This window comes from Oncorhynchus keta, chromosome 17 (assembly GCF_023373465.1).
Source record: "Oncorhynchus keta strain PuntledgeMale-10-30-2019 chromosome 17, Oket_V2, whole genome shotgun sequence".
NCBI lineage: Eukaryota > Metazoa > Chordata > Actinopteri > Salmoniformes > Salmonidae > Oncorhynchus > Oncorhynchus keta.
Window position 1 is genome coordinate 7,749,964 of NC_068437.1, and position 24,570 is coordinate 7,774,533.

At 41.2% G+C, this 24,570-nt stretch overlaps 2 protein-coding genes across 5 annotated transcripts in view; one reads left to right on the plus strand and one right to left on the minus strand.

Moving 5' to 3' along the window:
- The window catches only part of prdm11 (PR domain containing 11), a 362,582-nt gene that overhangs the window by 32,409 nt on the left and 305,603 nt on the right, over window positions 1–24,570 (minus strand). The gene's annotated exons all lie outside the window — the stretch shown is intronic.
- On the plus strand, window positions 9,653–24,122 carry rbpms2a (RNA binding protein, mRNA processing factor 2a). 4 transcript variants are annotated; one of them, XR_004828176.2, is made up of 9 exons: window positions 9,653–10,202; window positions 17,426–17,503; window positions 17,650–17,688; window positions 17,960–18,022; window positions 18,534–18,684; window positions 19,439–19,602; window positions 22,755–22,827; window positions 23,062–23,113; window positions 23,194–24,122. XR_004828176.2 is itself a non-coding variant. In XM_035790486.2 (8 exons), exons 1-7 carry the CDS (start codon window positions 10,146–10,148, stop codon window positions 22,818–22,820), a joined length of 618 nt encoding a protein of 205 aa, XP_035646379.1. In that variant the 5' UTR covers window positions 9,653–10,145; the 3' UTR covers window positions 22,821–22,827; window positions 23,062–24,122. The 4 variants fall into 4 exon arrangements, 2 of the variants coding, with proteins under 2 accessions (XP_035646379.1, XP_035646380.1); XR_004828177.2 differs by having other exon boundaries at window positions 9,656–10,202; window positions 19,439–19,587; XM_035790486.2 differs by having other exon boundaries at window positions 23,062–24,122.

The following is a 24,570-nucleotide window of genomic DNA, read 5'->3' on the forward strand; positions in this document are numbered from 1 at the left end:
TTACATCCGGGAGTTGCTGGAGGCATGTTACATTCGCTCCTCTACATCCCCAGCTGGTGCAGACTTCTTCTTTGTGGGAAAGAAGGATGGAAGTCTGCGTCCCTGAATTGATTACAGAAGGCTGAACGGGATTATGATTAAGAATCATTACCCCCTACCCCAGATGTCCGCCGCCTTGGAGTTGGCCCGTGGGGTCCAATTCTTCACCAAACTGAACCTCCCCAATGCTTACAATCTGGTGAGAATCAGGGAGGGAGATGAATGGAAGACTGCCTTTAACACCCCAAGTGGCCACTATGAGCATTTAGTCATGCCCTTCGGCTTATTGAACTCACCGGCAGTCTTCCAAGCATTGATCAATGACACGCTTAGGGATATATTGAATCGGTTCGACAACATTTTGATCTTCTCCAAGACCCTTCCGGAACACATCCTGCAAGTCCTGAGACACCACCCGCAGAGACAACTATACATCAAGATAGAGAAGTATGAGTTCCTTGTATGCCAAGTTTCTTTCCTGTGCCACATTATCTCTACATCCGGCATCCAAATTGACCCTGTAAAGGTGAGGGCAGTCACCGACTGGCCCCATCCCGCCTCTCAAGTCCATCCCGCCTCTCAAGTCCACCTCTCACAGCCCTAACCCGCAAGTCCCTGAACCATTTTTTGCTGGCCCCGAGGCTGACAGGGCATTTGGGGAGCTCAAGGGACATTTCACCTCCAGACCCATCCTGATCCTACCTGTCCATTTGTGGTAGAGTTGGACGCCTCAGACACCGGAGCAGGGCCGGTCCTTTCACAGCAGAATGAGTGGGACAAGAAACTGCACCAATGTGCCTTTCTCGCCAAGCGGTTCTCGCCAGCAGAACGCAACTACGATGTAGGCAACCGGGAGCTATTGGCAGTTAAGTGGGGCCTTGAGGGGTGGAGACACTGGCACCTCATCCTTTTGTGATCTGGACGGACCATAGGAACTTGGTCTCCATTCAAGAAGCCAAGAGATTGAACGCTCGCCAGGCAAGGTGGGCTCTGTTCTTTAACAGGTTCAACTTCACACTAGCCTATTGTCCAGGATCCAAGAATCAGAAAGCAGACGCCCTGTTCCGCCAACACAATGTCTCTAACAAGGACTCTGAGCCCATCATCCCCAGCTCCTGCATTGTTTCCACTATGATATGGAATATTGAGACCATGGTCTGACAAGCCCAGACCTGAGAACCTGACCCCGGCGGGGGTCTCACTTACAGACTTTATGTTCTGCGACCAGCCAGTTCTCAGGTACTACAATGGGGACACTCCTCTAACTAGACATTGTTTGCCGTGTGCGTTTGTCTCCTGGGTGAGTTTTCGAGACTTTTCCCAGTGATACTGTGATCCTTTGCTTACCGTTTCTCAGTAAAGTATTATGTTTATCCTTAACCACTGATTCCTCGTCTGGTCTCTTCTCTGCGCCTGGGTCCAACCTTACCACGTCACAGATATGGATCAAGGAATATGATGCTTATATGAATACATTGCATTCAATGGGGGAAGATTAGCATCACACTGTGGAATTCTAGAGAAAACCTTCACGGACATAACACCTAAGTGAATACCTTGCATTTAATGGGGTGAAGATTAGCCTCACACTATTGATGCCTAGAGAAAGGCCTCGTGGACATGAAGTGAATACATTGCATTCAATGGGAGGAGATAAGTGGTGTCTAGGTCAGGGCTATTCAACTGGCGGCCCGTGGGCCTGATCTGGCCCGTTCATTAATTTATATAGGCCTTTTGAACAATTCTGACAAAAGATCTGAAAAGAAATTTCCTGCCAAAGTCCAATGTTCAGTGCCAAAATGACAAGCACTTCTTTCATTACTTATGGCAATATTTAATTTTAAGAAAAGTGCTTTTTATGGTGGCTGTGCGTTTAATTATTTTATATATCTATCGCATGTGGGAAAAACATTTTTTAACATCTGGCCCCCGTAATAATATAGTTAATTAGTCCTGGTCTAGGTCAATACATTACACTGCTACTGACCCCAGGGTTGGGGTCAATTCTGAATTGAGTTGCGTATTCGTTTTTAATTCCAATTCTTGAATTTTAATTGAATTTGCCACACCCCACATGAAGCAGATTTTTTATTAAAGAAAGTAGAATTCAATCAAATTCAAATGGTTAATTTATTCCATTCGTCATTATTCACATGTTTATTTTGACAATGTATTGACAATACTATGTTTAACATGTTCTGGAAAAATTTCATTTTTAAAACACATCCTACTAAAATAATGTTTTATAATTAGTGGTCTGGAAATATTCTAAGATTAATTTGTAGGTCTGTAATAATTTGTAATTCACTTACATGTTATTAAATATTAGGGGGGGGAAATACATTTCTCAGAATGAATTAGATGAAACACTCCAGAATGCAAGGGAGCAGCCTAACGTATCATGGCAAAAATACAAATAAAATACTGTTTGACATTTTTTTTCATTATAATCAAGCTAATTTTAAATGGTGTCTGTATTCTTTGCATTAATAAGTGGCAGATGCTTTTCGCAAAATGTTTGAGATTCATGTTTCATGTCTCAGTTTAATTTCTTTGAATCAAATTCTACTTCCTTCAAATTCTGCTTCCTGTGGAGTGTGGTCAATTAGAATTTCAATTCATGGGCTGAATTGAATTAAATTCCGAAATACCGAATTGCCCTCAAACCTGACAGATATCTAGAAATTGTGTCTACATCGATATGGGGTTATAAGGGGTGATGCATATGATAATACATTGCATTCAAGCGAAACAAGTTGTTGATAAAGCTGCAATGGGTAGACAGACAGACCGACAGTTTCAAGTCAATCAAAACAATTGTCACCAACACCTTCAGAATTCACTCTAACAAGGCTCTTAGTTTCTTGAACTGTATGATGTAGTTTAAAAATGCTTTTGGGCCCTTTAACATCAAATTTGATGTCATGATGGTCCTCCAGGCACAACTAAAGTTGAAGTCGGAAGTTTACATACGCCTTAGCCAAATACACTTATACTCAGTTTTTCACAATTCCTGACATTTAATTACAGTAAAAATTCCCTGTCTTAGGTCGGTTAGGATCACCACTTTATTTTAAGAATGTGAAATGTCAGAATAATAGTAGAGAGTGATTTATTTAAGCTTTTATTTCTTTCATCACATTCCCAGTGGGTCAGAAGTGTACATGCACTCAGTTAGCATTTGGTAGCATTGCCTAGAAATTGTTTAACTTGGGTTAAATGTTTTGGGTAGCCTTCCACAAGCTTCCCACAATACATTGGGTGAATTTTGGCCCATTCCTCCTAACAGAGCTGGTGTAACAGATTCAGGTTTGTAAGGCCTCTTTGCTCGCACATGCTTTTTCAGTTCTGCCCACAAATTTTCTGTAGGATTGAGGTCAGGGCCTTGTGATGGCCACTCCAATACCTTGACATTGTTGTCCTTAAGCCATTCTGACACAACTTTGGAAGTATACTTGGGGTCATTGTCCATTTGGAAGACCCATTTGCGACCAAGCTTTAACTTACTTTTAACTGACTGACTAACTGACTGATGTCTTGAGATGTTGCTTCAATATATCCACATAATATTCCCTCTTCATGATGCCATCTATTTTGTGAAGTGCACCATTCCCTCCTACAGCAAAGCACCTCCAAAACATGATGCTGCCACCCCATGCTTCACGGTTGGGATGGTGTTCTTCGGCTTGCAATCCTCACCCTTTTTCCTCCAAACCAAACAATGGTCATTATGGCCAAACAGTTATATTTTTGTTTCGTTAGACCAGAGGACATTTCTGCAAAAAGTATGATATTTGTCCCCATGTGCAAACCGTAGTCTGGCATTTCAAAAATATATATATATTTAACCCCCTTTTCGTGGTATCCAATTGCTAGTAGTTACTATCTTGTCTCATCGCTACAACTCCCTTACGGGCTCGGGAGAGACGAAGGTTGAAAGCCATGCATCCTCCGAAACACAACCCAACCAAGCCGTACTGCTTCTTAAGACAGTGCGCATCCAACCCGGAAGCCAGCCGCACCAATGTGTTGGAGGAAACACTGTGCACCTGGCGACCTGGTTAGCGTGCACTGCGCCCGACCTGCCACAGGAGTTGCAATGCAAATAGTCCGGGTAATCATTTGGTTACCTGTTCAGGAGTCTTATGGCTTGGGGGTTGAGAAGCCTTTTTTGTCCTACACTTGGCACTCCGGTATCGCTTGCCATGCGGTAGTAGAGAGAACACTCTATGACTGGGGTGGCTTGGGTCTTTGACAATTTTTAGGGCCTTCCTCTGACACCGCCTGGTGTAGAGGTCCTGGATGGCAGGCAGCTTTTCCCCAGTGATGTACTGGGCCGTACACACTACCCTCTAAAGTGCCTTGTGGTCGGAGGCCGAGCAATTACCGTACCAGGCAGTGATGTAACTGGTCAGGATGCTCTCGATGTTGCAGGCATTTGGAAGTTGCTCCCGAGGATGAACCAGACTTGTGGAGGTCTACAATTATTTTTCTGAGGTCTTGGCGGATTTCTTTTGATTTTCCTATGATGTCAAGCAAAGAGGCTCTGCGTTTGAAGGTGGGCCTTGAAATACATCCACAGGTACTCCTCCAATTGACTCAAATGATGTCAATTAGCCTATCAGAAGCTTCTAAAGCCATGACATAATTTTCTGGAATTTTCCAAGCTGTTTAAAGGCACAGTCAACTTAGTGTATGTAAACATCTGACCTACTGGAATTGTGATACAGTGAATTATAAGTGAAATAATCTGTCTGTAAACAATTGTTGTAAAAATTACTTGTATCATGCACAAAGCAGATGTTTCAACCGACTTGCCAAAAATGTAGTTTGTTAACAAGACATTTGTGGAGTGGTTGAAAAACAAGTTTTAATGACTCCAACCTAAGTGTATGTAAACTTCTGACTTCAACTCTATATACAATTTGGGAAGATTCAACCTTTTCAACCCATCCAAATCGCCCCCATGACCCCTAATTCAACATACAGCCTCCTGGGGACACTTTTTAACAATACTCTGAGTCTTTACATTAATAATTGACTATTCTACAGAGGATGGAAGCCAGTGTTTTGTGTAACTGCAGTGAGAGAATGAAGGACCATGTTGAGGAAGAATTAAGCCACTTCCTTTTGCCACAGAAAGCTGAACCTCAACACATGGCAACCTATAAGGTCCCAATGGGTTTGTGGAAGGACGGTTAGCTAGCTCAATGGAGTTCACGGGCGCAAGGGTTATGTAAGGGTTGTAGGTAATGCTTTTCTATGGAAAAATGTTCGCTGTGGTACCAAGTTTTCACTGTAAAGAGTTAATTTCACATGGTGACGTGTAGGTTTGCGTTCATCCAGAGTGTCTGCTGAAAGATTGAATACGTGAATAATTTCTAGCCTCTGCCGATGTCTCTAGCTTCATGCCCGCATCCCGGGTCAACCCTAAACCTAGCCTTAACCCTATCCCTAGCTTCAAATCCACATTCCGGCTACACCCTCACCTAAGACTCAACACTAACCAGAGCAGGAAGTTGCAATAGGCCTGTGCAACCCAAGGCTTGATACCAGCACAAACAGAAACCCTCTTAAACGTAACCATAACCATAACCCTAGCTTCACATCCACTCCTGGTTCAACCCTAAACCTCCGCCCTCGCTTCATCTTCACATCTTGGCTCAACCCTAGCTATAACACTAAATCTAAATTCTTGTCCACATTCCAGCTCAACTCTAACTCCAAACTCAACACTTAACCTATGGCTAGGGTTAGGGTTGAGCCAGAATTTGGACATGGGTAAGGGTAAGTTTAGGGTTGAGATTAGAGTCTGCCTGCCGGACTGTCTGAGTCTTTCACCAATTTACCCATTGCGGGAGAATGAGAGAAGGGGGAGATTGAGGGAGGCGGGGAGAGGGTGAAGGAGAGAGGGGGAGAGAGGACAGAGGGGAGATAGAGATTGGGGGAGGTGGGAAGAGGGTGGAGGGGTGAATTAAGAGGGAGGGAGAGAGAAGAGAAGGAGGAGGGGATAAAGAGGAGTTAGAGAGAGAGATAGGGAGAGGAAGGGATTAGAAAAGAGAGAGAGATGTCTGTCTGTGACTTTCTCCAATTTACACATTGCAGCTTTAACACCAACTTTTTTTTTGCATTGAATATAATGTATTGACTTAATTTTGGCGTTTTCCTGAGTCAATGGAATCAGATCATAACAATAATCCTAGTGAAACTGACGTTGTGAATTTGAAATGTTGCGTAACATTTGTGTAAAGGTTATACAGAATGTGTATCAATTTTCGTGTAACATGTGTGTAAAGTTTATCAACTGCAGTAGAATGTGGTTTTATGTTTCTTGAGTAATATCTAACACCACTGAGAAAATATGACCATTCCTAACACGAACAGCAACATAAACCATAACAAACAGCACATCTAACCAAATATAGAAAATAGGTAATGAATTAACAGCTAGAATAACTGAGGAGTTGTAACATTCCACAAGTATTATATCATATATCACCATAACACCGACTCCTTTCCTCAACTAGCAAGGTTTTCACACCGAGATATAACATCACTGCAGCAGTTACTAAGGAGTGCTAATATTTTGCATCCCTGCCAAGTTTGATAGAAAGCCAGGGAGGGGAAAAACGAAAGAGGCCCTAGTGTCTATTTATAGGCCTGGCTGTAAGAAACAACATTGGGTCAATGATTACAAAAGAACCAAATATTTCCAGAGCTCCCCCCGAGAGCCCGGCCTTTCCCTAATTGTGTTCCCACACAAAGTCAGGAAACGGTATGCTCGTGGAGACACAAGCTAGCTCCACACTCCTGAGGAGAGTAACGCTGTTTAATATATCAACGGACAGCCTCCGTCGGGGTCACACACACTAAAACAAGGCCCCCCACTTCTCTGATGCTGAAAACCTAGGCTAATCTCCCCTTTTAATTAAATATCCACTCCTTCTCCGGAGCATTTTACTCGACTGCATGTTTCTATAACATTCTGTGACATTCTTCTTTAATTGAGGAACTAGGGCAGTTTGCAATGAGCGCCCACGCTTGCGTCAGAGATTGCAGAGATAGAGCGGGACAGGCAGAGATCTGTACAAAACATTTTCACCGACACCTGAGGGAATTGATGCAGGACCATAGACTTACATCATTGTATCTGTCCTATTATGGCGTTTGTGAGAGCATGGTCTCCATTGAGGCCATCTCCATTTTGAAGTAGTCCATTTTCTTCTTCTACTACTTCTATGAGTTGTCAAACAAACTAAAAGGGTTCACTCTGCCACCTATAGTGTGTTGTTTGAACAGGTATTAAGCCTAGGTTGGCGACTTACTGCCACATGCGGTTATGGAATGTTTCCTCACAAGTATAATTAATTGTCTGATCCCCCTGATGACCTGGATGGAATCATGTGATCCTTCCTTAACCCATAGGAAGTTGACTACTTCAAAATGGTGAAAGTCCTTAATGACACTGGCCATGCTAAAACAGGCTTTTGGGCACTGGAGTCATCTATCTATCTCTATGGGCAGGACCAGGGGCCATCATTGGGGAGAAATTGAGATTAGTGCAGGGAGGGAGGGCAGGGCACAAGTTTCCGCCCTCTCCCCCCTTTTGGCTGAACTGGTGCTGGGGTGTTAGCTGTTGTTTTGCTCCGTATCAAGACCTCTGGAGGTCTGGGATTCGTCATCAGAGATGGAGCCTCCCCTTGAACGCTTCATTAGCAGCTAATTCTGCACCACACAGCATGCAGGGTACAGCCCAGGACAGGGTTAATCACAGGCAAAGAAAACATGAGGCACTAATTGTAACCTCTTAACTGATATTATGCATTGTCGAGATGGAAAACTTGGGAGGTCCTTCTTTAGTCTTCTTATTTTGTTTTTTTAGAATGTGTTTTTAATGAATGGGGGAAGAAATCAAAGAATTATTCTTATAGAATGTGTTATTCAACCAATTTGTTTTATTCCTTTTCATCCCCTTTAATATATTACACAAATAAAACATGTCAATTAAATAAAATTGCAAAATGCATATGGGGCATTATATTATTTTACATTGTTTTCTTTCTGCATTGATAATCTTGGGCAAATTCGGCTTAACCTATAGAATTAGACAATAAAGCAATGCAACCATCTTTGAAGACTTTTTGTGAATAGCATTAAAAACAAACTGAAAAACATCAAACTTACATTTATACAGTATTCTCTAAACCTAAGCATTATTATTTTTAAGAAGTACACAAAGATATTACATAGGCCTACTCTGCCATCAGAAAGGGGGAGCTCTCACAGTTTATTGTCTAAACTATTAATATCGACATTATAATAATCGCTATTTACAGTAAATATTTTTGTTTTTTATAATATTTGTAATAGTATTCAATAATATATGATAGTTTCTCATTATTTTCCCATTAATCAATTATGTGCAAAGAAGCATTTTATTAACCCTCATACTGGGTTCATTTTGACGCCAAACAAAAACACCTGATTCCACCTATAGTAATTTGATAAATAGGACCTTTATTTTAATCTGGAGACATAATGACAAGTTATCCATACCACCAGAGGGTGGAGGGAGACCTGTATCAGTGATTTTGACCTGATCGTATGACTGTCTGCAAAACCAAAATTATCTTATTTTTGTGCTTTTAAAAATCTGCCAATGGTAGACAAAGTTGATACAACTGAATATACATAGAGAGCTGTATTGGTGTGTAATTCTCAGAAAAGTAATTATTATAGGGTAAATATTTTTTTAAGTATATATTATAATCCAGGTTTCTTTGGAGACATAATATTAAATTATACATAACCTCAGAAGGTGGAGGGGGACATGTATCAGTGATTTTGACTAGATATACAGTCTGGCTCCCCAGTGGGTGGACCTATGCCCCACCAGGCCCACCATAGCTGCGCCCCTGCCCAGCCATGTGAAATCCATAGATTAGGGCTGAATGAATTTATTTAAATGGTCTGATTTCCTTATATGAATTCTAACTCACTTGAAATTATTGCATGTTGCGTTTAGATTTTTGTTCCGTATATAAATACCAGAATATCGATAATATCCTCCAATATTCTATATGTGCAACTTGTTGTGGTATTTGGGTTGCTATAACATTTGGTTTGAAGGGACTGAGGATTTGGATATAACGTTTTAAGCATCCTGCCATAGACCCTACCGCTCCACTACTCGTGACGCTAAAGCTGGCTGTGGAGTAAGTAACTAATGGAAACTGAGCCACATTTTTGGTAATGTCTCTTAGGATCAATGGATGAATCGCTTTTTTCTCTCAATAAAATTCAGTACATTTCAAATGTTGGTGTACTGCCCCCCTTTACCACATAAATGTGACAAAATTAGTATTTACTTCAAAATATGTTAAACGAAATAAGCTACTAAAATCAAATTATGCTAAATCTGAACTTTTTGTAATAACGTCTACTAGACACTCCTAGCAAAATTATTGCTTGAGAAATTGCTATTGCTAAAAATATTTTTTGTTGTTTAATTTTGACCAATTGAAAACAATCGCAGTAAGGTACTTAATTGTTACCCAGAAATTATTTGATGTCGAGATAAAAACGCCTGCATTGGACCTTTCATTTCCCTTTTTGAAGTAGCTCAGTGATTGACCGTGGTGGAGTGGGTTGGGCTTTGTTGGACAAGCTGAGAGCCATCAGAGATGAGTGCAAGTCATTCGCTTTGGCTTTTAATGTAATTGATGAGCAAATTGCAAAGCAAAGGACGAGGGACAACGGCGTGGACACCTCACGTTAAAGATTTTCCTCGATTTTTTTTTTCTTTATTTAATCTTGACGAAAACGAGCTTGATGTGAGCAAGGGGGAAACAAGAGCACTTGTTTTTTTTAACCTTTCTCTCACCTTCACAGTGCACCTATCCACTATTTCACCTTCAGTTTAACTTATTTTGTGGTTCCTTGGATACATTTGGCTTTCCAGCACGGCTTCACCTGGTCACCCTTTTACTGTAGTCTCACGAAACGGCACCAAGATTTCTTCCGCAACTTTAAAGCACTTCAGAGAAAAATCTACCAACAGGGAAAACATACTTTTGTCGTATACAAAGAAGCGCAAAAGTCACACAATGAGTCTCAAATCTGATTCTGAGCCGAACAACAATGTTGTATCCTTGGAAGAGGAGGTAAGGGGAAGATTAGTCCTTGGTGTTTTGTTGCACACATTTTATTGAGCGTGTCAGTTGTGTTTATCGTTTTTTTTTCAGGTCTGAGGATTCCATGAAGTCTTATTCCATTTTTAAGACTTTGCATAGTGTGTAAACTTGTAGCGCATGTATCTTCCTTTGTAGCCTAGCTTCGTTGTATCTTACGTCTGTAGGCCTTTTAAATTACGCCATATAAATCCAAATGTTGGATTTGAAAGTAGGAATGAGGCTACTTTTAAAGAAATTACTCCGAATTCACTGTTTTCACACTTCAACATAGTACTTTGTTTTATTTTTGACTAAGTCAATATATTGGATAGGGATATTATAGCGCAAGTAGACCAAAAACATGTTGCCTTTTTGTATCGCATTTGACTCTTTAGGTGGATTGACACTATGCGACACACCTGTAACGTAGGGCTGGCTACCTTGTGGGAAAGCCAGCGTGCGATCAAACCACAAATATTGCTTCAATGTGAGTTAATGTTTTCGTATTGTAAAGGCAGAGTTCACTACTTGCAAACTAAAGGGAGGATTTCTGAAGTCGAAATATTATTTACAAATAGTGGGGGGAGGAGGGGGGCTGTGGAAATCTCATCGTTTTATTAGTCAACCTTGACCTTGAGCATTTCAGGAAAAAAAGGTTGAATTTCGATTGTGTGGGATGTATGTTCAGCTTAGTCTTCCATTCCTAATTGAGACCTTAATTGCTGAACATTTGATTCCTCTATTTTTTCAAACACGAATTGGCTGCAACTGCGTTTTTATTAAATACAGTGTGTGATGGGTTTTGGAGGCTACTAAACTACTATGGGGAGGGTATTAAAAGTGGTTACCAACGTAACAAATGTTTTGTCATAGCCGTGGTATACCACGGCTATGGGCTTGTACTACGCAGTTTATAATTAAATATTCCCATAGTTTCTTCAAGAATGTTATTTGGGGCGCCAGGGTAGCCTGGTGGTTAGAGCGTTGGACTAGTAAAGGTTGCAAGTTCAAATCCCCGAGCAGACAAGGTACAAATCTGTCGATCTGCCCCTGAACAGGCAGTTAATCCACTGTTCCTAGGCAGTCATTGAAAATAAGAATTTGTTCTTAACTGACTTGCCTAGTTAAATAAAGGTTAAAAAAAATAATTGTAGGCTATGCCAAATGAGCTTTAATAGGACAACTATTACCCCATGAAAATTGAAATGCTTTACTCCATTGTAAACAATTTATACTGTTACCTTCAATGTGTTAAACTTGAACTCATGGATTTTCATTCTTTGCATCCATAGCTCAATCTATGAATTTGAGTAGCTTCTCCAGCCCCATTTTAGCTTTATAGTAAAAAAGTGGTTCATACTGCTGTTTGGCTAAATTCATTTGAGATTGTGGCTTCAATGTGATATTACAGTGCCTTTGAAAGTTTATAGACCCCTGGACTTTTTCCAAGTTGTGTTACAATACTGTCTCATTCTAAAATTGATAACTTTATATATATATATATTTTTTTAAACTACACAACACCCCATAATGACAAAGCGAAACAGGTTTAGACATTGTGCAAATATATTAAAAAAAACATAACTTATTTACATCCATCCGTATGCAGACCCTATGCTATGACACTCAATTGTGCTCAGGTGCATCCTGTTTCCATTGATCATCCTTGAGATGTTTCTACAACTTGATTGGAGTCCACCTGTGGTAAATTCAATTGATTGGACATGATTTGGAAAGGCACACGCCTGTCCTATATAAGGTCCCACAGTTGACAGTGCATGTCAGAGCAAAAACCAAGCCATGAGGTTGAAGGAATTGTCTGTAGAGCTCAGACAGGATTGTGTCGAGGTACTCTTCCCCAGAACTGTGCTAAAACATTTCTGCAGTGTTGATAGTCCACAAGAAGTGTCCTCCATCATTCTTCAATGGAAGAAGTTAAGGACCACCAATACTCTCCCTAGAGCTGGCCGCCCAGCCAAACTGAGCAATCGGGGGAGAAGGGCCTTGGTCAGGGAGGTGTTGGCCACTGACAGAGCTCCAGAGTGCCTATGTGGAGATGGTTGCCCTTCTGGAATGTTCTCCCATCTCTTCAGCACTCCACCAGTTAGGCCTTCATGGTAGTGGCCAGACAACACCTAAAGACTCTTAGACCTTGAGAAACAAGATTCTCTGGTCTGATGAAACCAATATTGAACTCTTTTGCCTGAATGCCAAGCATCATGTCTGGAGGAAACCTGGCACCATCCCTACGGTGAAGCATGGTGGCGGTGGACACATGCTATGGGGATGTTATTTAGCGGCAGGGACTGGGAGACTAGTCAGGATTGAGGGAAAGATGAATGGAGCAAAGTACAGATCCTTGATTTGAAAATCTTGAACTTGATCGAACATCTCTGGAGAGACTTGAAAATAGCTGTGCAGCAATGCTCCACATCCAACCTGACATGGCTTGAGAGGATCTGCAGAGAAGAATGGGAGAAACTCCCCAAATACAGGTGTGCCAAGCTTGTGGCCTCATACCCAAGAAGATTTGAGGCTGTAATTGTTGCCGAAGGTGCTTCAACAAAGTACTGAGTAAAGGGTTTGAATACTTATGTAAATGGGTTATTTCCATTTTTTTATTTCTAAAAATTGGTTTGAACTTTTTCATTATGGGGTATTGTGTGTAGATTGACAATTTAATACATTTTAGCTTAAGGCTGTAAAATAACAATGTGGAACAAGTCAAAGGGTCTGAATACTTTCCGAATGCACTGAATGACATGTCCTGTGTGGCGTGGCTGGTAGAGCATGTCCAGGGTTGTGGGTTCGATTCACATGGTGGACCAGTATAAAAATGTATTCAGTCACTACTGTAAGTCCTGCAAATTACAAATGTTAATGAGGGCTATCTATTAGTGGGGAATCCTTTTAGATGTACACTACCGTTCAAAAGTTTGGGGTCACTTAGAAATTATCTTTGTTTTTGAAAGCACATTTTGTCCATTTAAAATAACATAAAATTGATCAGAAATACACTGTAGAGATGTTTTAATGTTGTAAATGACTATTGTAGCTGGAAACAGCTGATTGTACGCCTATGTAGATATTCCATAAACAATCAGCTGTTTCCAACAGTCATTTACAACATTAACAATGTCTACACTGTATTTCTGATCAATGTGATGTTAATTTAATGGACAGAATTTTTCAAAAACAAGGACAGTTCTAAGTGACTCAACTTTTGAATGGTTGTGTACAGTACCAGTCAATAGTTTGGACAGCTATTCATTCCAGGGTTTTTCTTTGTACTATTTTCTACATTGTAGAATAATATTGAGGTCAAATTATGAAATAAACAAGTCAAAATATATTTGCGGTTGTTCAAATAGGCACCCTTTGCACACTCTTGGCACTCTGTCAGCCAGCTTCGAGGTAGTCACCTGCAATGCATTTAAATTAACTTCGCCTTGTTAATTTGTGGAATTTCTTTACTTAATTCATTTGAGCCACTCAGTTGTGTTGTGACAAGGTAGAGGTGGTATACAGAAGATAGCCCTATTTGATGAAACACCCAGTCCATATTATGGCAAGAACAGCACAAATGAGCAAAGAGAAACGACAGGCCATTACTTTAAAACCTGAAAGTCAGTCAATCAGGAAAATGTAAAGAACTTTGAACGTTTCTTCAAGTGCAGTCACAAACCATCAAGCGCTATGATGAAACTGGCTCTCATGAGGACCGCAACAGGAAAGACCCAGAGTTACCTCTGCTGCAATGGATAAGTTCATTAGAGTAAACCAGCCTCAGAAATTACAGCCCAAATAAATGAGTTCAAGTAACAGACACATCTCAACATCAACTGTTCAGAGGAGACGATGTGAATCAGGCCTTCATGGTTGAATTGCTGCAAAGAAACCACTACTAAAGGACACCAGTAAGAGACTTACTTGTGTCAAACTCTAGCAATGGACATTAGACCGGTGGAAATCTGTCCTTTTTGGTTCCAACCGCTGTGTCTTTGTGAGACGCAGGGTAGATGAACGGAACTCTGCATGGAGCTGTGGGGGTGCTTTGCTGGTGACCCTGTCAGTGATTTATTTAGAATTCAAAGCACGCTTAACCAGCATGGCTACCACCGCATTCTGCAGCAATACGCCATCCCATCTGGGTTGCGCTTAGTCCCACTATCATTTGTTTATCAACAGGACAATCACCTTACACACCTCCAGACTGTAAGGGCTATTTGAACAATAATTAGAGTGATGGAGTGCTGTATCAGATGACCTGGCCTCCACAATCCCCCAACCTCAACCCAGTTTGGGATGAGTTGGAAAAGCATCCAACGAGCTCAGCATATGTGTGAACTCCAAGACTGTTAGAAAAGCATTCCTTGTGAAGCTGGTTGAGAGAATGCCAAGAGTGTGCAAAGCTGTCATTAATGCAAAGATTGGCTACTTTTGGAGACTCTAAAATGCGTTTTGATTTGTTAAACACTTTGTTTGGGTTACTACATGATTTCATGTGTTAATAGTTTTGATGCCTTCATTCTACCGTGTAGAAAATATTTACAAAATAAACCCTTGAATGAGTGTTTCTTGCTACAGTGCTGAAACTGCACAGCTTTGGTCCAGTGGAAGCTCTTGAATCCACTGCCAGCCCTGTCAAGCAATTACGCCTACAAAAAACAATGTAAAATCCTCCAGTAGGAGGCAGTATAATAATTTGTTTTCCACTTGAGTTCAAGCTACCCATTGTGCTCAGGCTGTGACCTTCCTCATGTAAATGTTACAGGCCCTGTATGCTTTTTGGATCTTTTGTCAAAAGCCAATGAAGTGACTGTAGAATAATTGGATGAATATGACTATTTTGGTGAGTTTCATGTTACTTCAAAGTTAACACCTAGATATCAGTTCATTATGCTTTGTCTTACCTGATAAATTAAATTTAGTAGTCATTATATCCTCAGACCTGTCCTCTGTGATCTGAAGTCAGCTTTTGGACCAGTGGTAGGTACTGTTCTTGTTTCATAGGGCTTACTGTTGTAAATATTCTCCAATGTACAGGTAATCTCTAAGGCTTCAGTACCTGTAGCCTACAGCCCAATCCCAAATAGACAACTAAACTCTAAACACTTGTGTAGATCTGAAAGGATTAAATATGGTAATGGCTCCCCCTGGTAGTTTAGGGAGAAGTTTCACTGTATTGCTCATACCAATCAAATCCTTTCTCCAAGTGTCGGCCCTAGGGGAAAGGTCAACCATTTCCTATTTTAATTGAGTAGAAAATGTGTGCAAAATGTCACTTGTGAATTTCTTCACAAACTGCAATGAGATCTGTATTTTAATTTACCACCTGAGCATTGCACGCATTAAAGCTGGAATCCACATTACGGGAAACGGCGCACTGTTCACCCCAGCACCTTGTTTTTTTGTTTATGAAACTGAGGGGAGTACCATTTTTACGATTGTGGTTTAAAAAATGTAAACTCAATACATAATATGCTGTTCCATCACTCATGCAATGATTTCTGAGGGCAAAGTCTTTGTTGTAATATCGGAAATTGGCGTGGCAGTTTCACCATTACTGATTCCAGCTTTAAGATTTACTTTTTTCTCTGAATTGCTAGATGGGTGTTAGTTACTGTGCTGCTATCGTAATTACCCTTGTTAGAAAATCAATTGATTGTGTTCTCCCAGGAATAATATACTCATGGTGTCTGAAGTGTTGAGTAATTTCCAGTGCATTGGTGGAAATTACCCTCTGTCCTGAATAAGGAAAACGCATCTCTTGGTATTGCCTTTTGTTGTGTGTGTACGCATCCTTAGCCTCCCTTTTAATGTCCAGGAACCTCGACCATATACTTGGCTAGGTTCTGAAATAGCCTTCCTAAATTTATTTTCTTGATTCCTCACATCCTCCGTCTGAAATCTGTGATGCCCATTTGGTCTAAAATTAGATGCCATTCACACTTGTTGTGTTTAATCGGCAGGTTCAATTGAACAATTGAACCCTTTGGCTGAAGTTGCCATAAGTTCCCCAAAAGGCCTGTTAATATGAGCCCTAGGTGGTGTTCACATTTATTCCTTCGAAAGCCTGGCATTCACTTGTTCTCATCCTATCTAGTGCAAAAAAAACATTCTCACAGATTAGCTGTACATTGGCAGAAGTCTCTGAATACCTGTATATTAAGTGTTCTGCTACTTGCACATTTTTCCCAAAGCCCATCAAAAGCCAAAGTTAGGAATGACATGTAAGTATACCAGTGAAATTTATGAAAATGTCATTTTTTCTAAAGTAAGCCTCAGTGAAAAATGCTACAGAAGGTAAGAATGGAAAACCTGAAATTAAACAGCTGGGGTGACTTCACACAAGGCAATATACACGCTTCTGTAGCTTTTTAAGGTGCAGAGTGAGTGTTAAAGGCTCAAAGCTGTACCCAAATTAAGCCTGAAGTTCAACTTGTATTCATTGTTGTGAATTGAAATGGTTTTGTCAATGCTGATAGTTGTAATTGCTAGATTTTCGCTTTCAATATTAAATGTACACCTCTTCTGAGGCGTCTGTGCTTCAGCTAGTAAACTCTGCTTCTCATGTGCATTGGTTGGCTTCTTCATGCATTCTGACATAAGTTGTGTTATCTGGAATTTGAAGCTACATAATAAATAGGCTACTTGACCCATTGAGCTAATAAAGGACACCGACAAATTATAACTATTGAACATATAAACTTAGCTCATTTGAATCAAAGTAGGGTTGTTTCTTTAAGGGTGTTAAGTCTTGCTCTTTTCATTCTATCCAATGCCTGCCTCACTCGGGGCGGCAGGGTAGCCTAGTGGTTAGTGTTGGACTAGTAACTGAAAGGTTGCAGCAAGATCAAATTCCCGAGCTGACAAGGTACAAATGTTCTGCCCCTGAACAAGGCAGTTAAGCCACTGTTCCTAGGCTGTCATTGAAAATAAGAATTTGTTCTTAACTGACTTGCCTAGTTAAAAAAAGATAAAATAAACTCAAACATTGGTTTCTGAACCCTAAACATTAGCCCTGTTGCCTGGACAAAATGTGTTTAAAATCAAAGCATACCTAGCATAGCCAGGTTTTAAATTGGGGGTATGCATATTGCCTCAACCCTCACTCTTGGATGATTTCTTGTGATTTTTACACCCTACAATGGCAACCTCATCTGACCTTTTCTTAGTAGCGTGTGTCTCAAGTTAGCATTTTGTGTTTCCAGGTACGAACTCTCTTTGTCAGCGGCCTTCCAGTTGATATCAAGCCACGGGAACTCTACCTGCTCTTCAGACCATTCAAGGTAGGCCAGAATATTTAGTCAAAATGTCTGAACTATTACTTTTTTCCTGATTCACCTTATTGACATGCTTAATAAGTGTGTCCAGCTTGTCAAGTTCGGTGTTCTTGTGACTTACATGGTGTTTGTGGTTTTACTTGCATTTACAGGGTTATGAAGGATCACTTATTAAGTTAACTTCAAAGCAGGTGAGACTATGTCCATATCTGAGGTATGAGGTACAAAGGGAGCAAGGATGCTTGTAGTTGATTGTACTGTAGACTTGCAATTTTATACCTTCAAGTGATGCTCTAGTAGCCTAAGTATTAGATGTTTCGTTTGGTTCATTCCTTCATTATTGCCGCTAACAGACCTCATTGTTTGCATGTGGAAATGTAATAGTACCTTTTAGCCAATCTAAGAGTCAGTCTTTTCCCTGTATTGTCTCTAAGTGCTCTGTTCTCTCGCTCTCTCTTCCAGCCTGTCGGGTTTGTTACCTTTGACAACCGGACAGGTGCTGAAGCTGCGAAGAACGCATTAAACGTAAGCAGTCATTCAGCCATTAATAAGTGGACGTGAGGCTATCCCTGAATTGTTGAGTAATCCTCTTCAACCTTTGGGGATTTGTTTTCATGCTTAACTGCATGTTGACACCTTGACACCTTGACATAGGAACTGAATGTTGACCTTGACTTCAATTCCAATATGCAAGATTGTTGGGTCACGACTGCCCACTATGGAAGAAGACTCAATTGGTCTACTTACCATAATGCAGTTGAAATGTGACAAGATGGCTGTTTTTACTGTGATATATATTATCTCGATGGTTCAACTAATGTAGTCAGGTCAACTGAAAGGCCTCTTTTTCCCTATTGGCCAGAAGCTCTACCACCCCCCTCTCCCTATGTAAGTGTTTTCCTCAATGGGCTCTTCTGAAGAGTTGCCGTGGTACAGTAATTTGACCTGCATGCATGTGAGCAGACTAAAGAGCACTTTGCACCTCTTCTCAGAGTATAGTCCCACCACCCCTTTACAGTGTTCACTATCTCTCTAGGGGATCCGTTTTGACCCCGAGAGTCCCCAGACCCTGCGCTTAGAGTTCGCTAAAGCCAACACGAAGATGGCAAAGAGTAAGCTGATGGCCACACCGAACCCCACAAATATCCACCCAGCTCTAGGAGCACACTTCATTGCACGGGACCCATGTAAGTGTGCGGCTCTACCCTAGAAACACTCACCACGCGGACATAGGCTTCCCCCAATCCTCCTTTCCCCCCTCTCCTTTTAGAATATGCACTACAGACAATGCTGGATCAATTAACTCACCTCTACACCTCAAGTAGATTGTAGTTTTATCTCTGCTGGTCAGGCACAACTAGGTAGTGCACAATGTTCCAATTAAATTCACCACGATTGTTGGAACCAGGACGAAGAGGGGTCCTCCAGTGGTTATTGATTAATCTGCTGCACCAGGGTTTTTAATCCCATGCACCTGCGCTTTGCTCCCCCAAACACTGTTAAATCCACACTTTAAATAGTCTCGGCTCTCATCCTCATTGACTGGTCCCCCAGAAGTAAAGCACGGTGAAAGAGAATTGTTCTAGTCAGACTAGCAGGACATGGATCCAGTTTGAATACTTGACCCAATACATCCTCCTGCCCTTATTCATGGATCACAGATCTAACATAATTACACAGGTGTGAACAATTTGGTTGGGAACTTGGTTTCACACATTCCGTTAAATCAAAAATCATCTGGAGGCCAGTTACGTTTTCCAACTTTTTAAACATGGCCGTTGTCCTGAGTCATTTAGGCAACAAAAGGGAGCAAATGCTTTTGAAATGAGAAGATGCTAACTGATATCTCCCTAAAGTTATCTTTTTGCCCCCCTTCCAAGAAATTCCCAAATTTGAGATCAGAACTCCTATGCATGCATTTGAGCATATTTTTTTCCATAGATGACCTAACAGGGGCAGCACTGATCCCAGCCTCTCCCGAGGCTTGGGCCCCTTACCCACTGTACACCACGGAGCTTCCCCCTGGGCTCCCCCATGCTGCCTTCTCCTACCCGGCCGCTGCCGCTGCTGCTGCAGCCCTCCACGCCCAGGTGAGGGACCAACCGGTGGGTCTACTGCCCCTTCAACATCTCTCTCTGATTTACCATCCCTTGCTATATGTGTAGCATATGATCGCGGAACATACATGGATACACATCAGGATTGGTCTCGATCACAAATAAAATTGGATAATCATTCTTGATAGTTCCATTTCAATCATCTGACGTCATAAGGAACCAGTAGTGAGCTTATCCACCCTTAAACATGCACAACCTGATACTGTATTGTTCAACATGACGGGATCCATTCTGTGCATTTGGGAGGTCTTTTTGCCAAGCCCGCTGACTTGCCTGTCTTACATACGGTAAGAAATCACACCAGTGGAGTAAAATAAGGGTCCAACCTCTGTCTGCTTCACTCCTTTCGTAAAATTCCTCACTACAACATTCCTGCGCACGGGATTCGTTGCTAAGAGATCACCACAGAGAAAATCTGTTTTTAATTGGCTCTCAGGTTGGATTATGCATTGGTCGTTGAGTGAATCTGTTGCCCATAAAGTCCTGTAAAACGTTAGCCAAGCCTCTCCACTGTTTTGGCTGTTTCTATGACCTCTTAAAACAAGTGAGTGAGGACAGTCTTGACAGCACTGCTCAGAGCATTGTTTTATTCACAATGAACTCTGACCCTCACGTATGATACATGGAACTATGAGGTGTCATTAAATACGGGGTGTTTCTTGTGTAGGACATCTGAATTAAATTAATTTGCTTGCTTTGCCCCTAGATATGCACCTTGATGGCTTTGTCACAAGTAAAATATCATACATTCTTATACTGTAAGAAAATAGAATGTGTCATCACTCTGGTGACTAGAGTGGTATGACTAAATGATGTTCATTGTAAGCCTTTAATCGGTTGTGACTGGTTGTCCTGCGAACCAGCTCTCGGTGAGCAGACCAATCGTTTGGTTGGCTCTAGCATTCCTGCCAATTGCCGTAGCAATAACTCAATGCGAGTTAAAGGTCAAAGCTGTGTAGGGGTTGACTGTTTTCTACCTGCCAGCACATATCAACCTGACTCTGTACTTCAGGGCTACAGTGTACCTGAAGTCTTGGGCATGTTGTGTTCCTGTAGCTGTTCCCTTTGCTTTTACCAATATTCTGGTTTAAGGGAATGCAGTTGTCTTTTCTCACTCACACATTCAATTGCAGTTTTCCATGGGTGGCATTGTACTAACCATTCCCGTAATAGTTGTGGAATACACACCAATTGTAAACCTTCCTGGAAACCACAGTATCATGTCGATGGCCGGCTGCAAAAGAGACCATTAAAGGTGAAAGTGCAGTCAAATCTCAGTAACTGCGAACTGTAAAGTTCAGTGAGGTGAATGAGGGCATCCATGCATCATTCATTCCCCTCAATGTGCATAGGTAATCAAAGTCTTAGGTCAGAGGGCTTTTTGTTATGTAATGTGTAGCGCCTGCAGAGCTAAGCCCCCAAATTCCACAAGTTCACTTATGAGATGCTGTGTATTCGTAGTAGTCACCAACCTTGGTCCTGGAGAACTACATGGCATTTATATCAAATAAGATTTTATTTGTCACATGCGCCAACTACAACAAACTGAAATGCTTACTTATAAGCCCTTAACGAACAATGCCGTTTTCAGAAATATAAGAGTAAAAAAAAAATTACAATTAGTAAATATTTTAAGTAACAAGGCTACCAGTACAGAGTCAATGTGCGGGGGTACAGGTTAGTAGTAATTGGCGTAATATGTACATTATGGGTAAAGTGACTATGCATAGATGATAAACAGTGAGTAACAGCCCAGCACCAACAACATTTTGAACACTGGTATCTGGGATATAGCTCAGCCTCACCCTCCCTATTTTTCATTATGATTGAAAAGACAACTGATGCAAGATCTGCCTTGTTTAGTGCTGGCTGGAACAAAAGGCTGCACACCCTGTAGCTCTGTTTACTGTAGTAAAACCACCTCCCTCACAGTTGGTAGGTATAGAGTGATGCTACCCCTAGATGCTGATCTTGAGTCAGTTTTGCATTTGCCCCACTAATGGTTAGGATTAGGGGAGATGCTGATCCCCTAGATTTGTATCGCAGGTGGCTGGTAGCACCTTAATTGGGGAGGATGGGCTCCTAGTAATGTCTGTAATGGAATAGATGCAATGGTGTTGATACCATTCCATTTACTCCATTCAAGCATTTGAGCTGTCCTCCCCTCAGCAGCCTCCGTGAATCTGTTCCTTGGGGGAACTTCACCCTGTGGCTAATAGCTCTGCTACTTTAACTTTGACCCAATAATGGTGGCTGCTCATTGATGGGCTCCCTCATACATTAACAAGCTCCCTCTCATTCTATTTGCATAGGAAGTTAATTGTTAAGTCTATTTTCCAAGCCCAGCGGGGCCTGAGGAATGTGGGGCATTCTGAGGGGCGCGTTCCGGGGGGGGAAAAAAAGAATGCAACATGACCACAGGGTATGGAAGTGCTGAACACATTGTCTGGCGTTCTCCTACCGGTGCCCTTGGCTGGAACACAAAGGTCTGATGCGTGGCACTGTCCAATGGGGGACAGGAAAACAACTAATGGCGACGTGGTGAAAGCTACAGAAATTGGGTCTGAAAACAGTAGCTTTCCTGTACAGCTCAGTGGCTGGTTTGTAGAGTAGACTGACACTAATGCCGTGTGGAGTTATACTCTAGGTTAAATGTCTTGTCAGTGAAAGTCAATTATTTGAACTTGGAGCACACCCAGACTAGATCCTGTTTTGATTATTTCTGCTGTTCTCCCCATTTTTAGTACCTCTGTGGCTAAAAGAACATTCTTTACTCTGGGATACTTCAACTGGTGACTATCCAGGAGAATAAATATAAAGGAGCACTCTGTTGCTGTGTAAATCAGATTTATTGACCGAACAAATGCCTACTCTGTAACAATTGAATGTTTGTAAAGTGTCTGAAGCAATATTCACATAACCAAGTATTTGGTAACCCTGAAAGTAATTTTGTCTCTGGTAAGGTGATCAGAAGAATACTAGGCCAGTATTTCACCTGGGTTGTGTTCATTAGACGGCACATGGAGGAAAACTGACCAACAGGGAGGGACTACCTTGTCTAATAAATCAAATGCGGAACATGACCCAAGCATGGGCTTTCCTGCTGTAGTGCCCTCTAAGTCTGCTTTGTATTTCCCCAGATGCGTTGGTACCCGTCCCCATCTGAAACCTCACAACCAGGATGGAAATCCCGTCAGTTCTGTTAAGTGTTTAGTAAGTATGACCCATCCCAAGAAGCCTAGCTAAACTGTCTGCATCCGAAATGGCACCCTATTACTTACTACACAACTTTTGACAAGGGCCCACATAGGAAGTAGTGCACTGAAGAGAATTTCAGACTCATCCCATGTGATTATTTCTTGAGCTTTCACACGTGAAGCTTTCAGTTGGCTGATTTGTATGGACTTGCAAAACAATGTTTTTAAACTATTTTCTCACTCTCCCCAGATCCCATTCAGTACCTGAAGGTTTTTGTTTTTCCCCTCAGAGCAGAGTAAAGGTATTCTGAACTCAATTGAATTTAAATCCGGTTTATTTAACGGACATTAAGGTGCATTACCGATGTTGCTTTCCTCGCAGAAAAATGGAGAGGAGGATTTTGAGACCGTGGAAACATGTTGCGGACGACAATCTGAAGCAGAAGACAATCTGACTTTTTGGCCTTTGACGGTACAGCCCCCCCCCCCCCTCCCCCCAAAAAAGTGTGCGCAGTCTTTTCTCGAAGTGGACCTAACTCTGTGCTGAAACTATCAAGCTGCTCTCTATTGGATGTGGGTGGGACTCGACAATCAATCCATGTTGAGGTATTCGGCATGAATTAGAAATCCAAACATTGTCATTTCATATTGCTTATGTTGCCATAATAGCGAGAGGTCTCGGCGGACCCCTACAGTATGTTTTCATTATTCTTAGTCTCGCTTCTTTGAAGATTACCTTGGATTGAGTTGCTTACGATGTTACCTGCAAAGTAGATGCAGACATCTTGTTACTTGTCATTTTTGTTTTTCTTTGTTCAGAATGGATAATGTATGCACTGGGTTCTTTTTCTTCCTCTGATCTTTAACTGTAAACCTGTCCAAGAATGCTGACGCTGTCTGTAACCTTGGACCTTTTGAATGCAACCTCTAACGACCCAGTTTTGCCAAAATATCTATCTGTTTAGATTATATTTGAACAAAAAAAGTGAGTACAAGTATTTTTGTACATTTGTGTAATGAGTATTTATGCATTTTTGTGCAATTTAAAGAAGTAATCTGTATAAGTTGATGTTTAGTCTGCCCTTGTGGGTTTCTTTGGTGTTTTTGATGGATGTTGAATCCTGTCTATAATATCCTGTTTTGAAGTAGAACAAAAGTGCAATTTTCTTTGGCTTGGTGTTAAATACTGAAATATTCTGACCGTGGCAGTCAGAACTGCTACTGTACATGGACTGCTAACATGAGATTGCTGTAAAACAAAATGCTGATCATTCAGAATGTGAAACTGGATAATAAATGGATTGATCTGAAGTGTTTTATTTTTTTTTTTAAACGGGACTGATCAAATGTGACCTCAACTGAAGGATGGAACATGATGGATCTGAACATAAATGTACACTTAGAATTGGGTACTTTTGGTTTCTGTTGATCCCCCATGATGTCCTTGGATTGTAATTTCTTTCTTTCTAGCCTTTGGGTCTTTGTTATAATAAATGCATAGGAGCAGTTGTAGTGCTCTGGGGACTTAAATGTTAACTTTAAAAAATCTACTCAAACATGTGCCAGTTCACGCAAAAGTTGTCATTAATAAAAACTGATGTGAGAATGTGCTTAATGCCCTGCAAACTTTAGACTGTGCATATGCACGATGTAGTGGTTGAATTGCAAGCAGACAGTAATTTGTGAAAATGGGGGATAGGCCACGATTAGGCTTTTTTTTTGTATTTTTTTTTTTTTTTTTAACTGGAAAATATAAAGA

Coding starts and splice junctions, on each gene's coding strand:
- rbpms2a (XM_035790486.2), top strand. CDS start 10,146: ATGAGTCTCAAATCTGATTCTGAGCCGAACAACAATGTTGTATCCTTG. Junction 17,504..17,649: donor TGCTCTTCAGACCATTCAAG/GTAGGCCAGAAT, acceptor TTGCATTTACAG/GGTTATGAAGGATCACTTAT. Junction 18,685..19,438: donor CTTCATTGCACGGGACCCAT/GTAAGTGTGCGG, acceptor TTTTTTCCATAG/ATGACCTAACAGGGGCAGCA.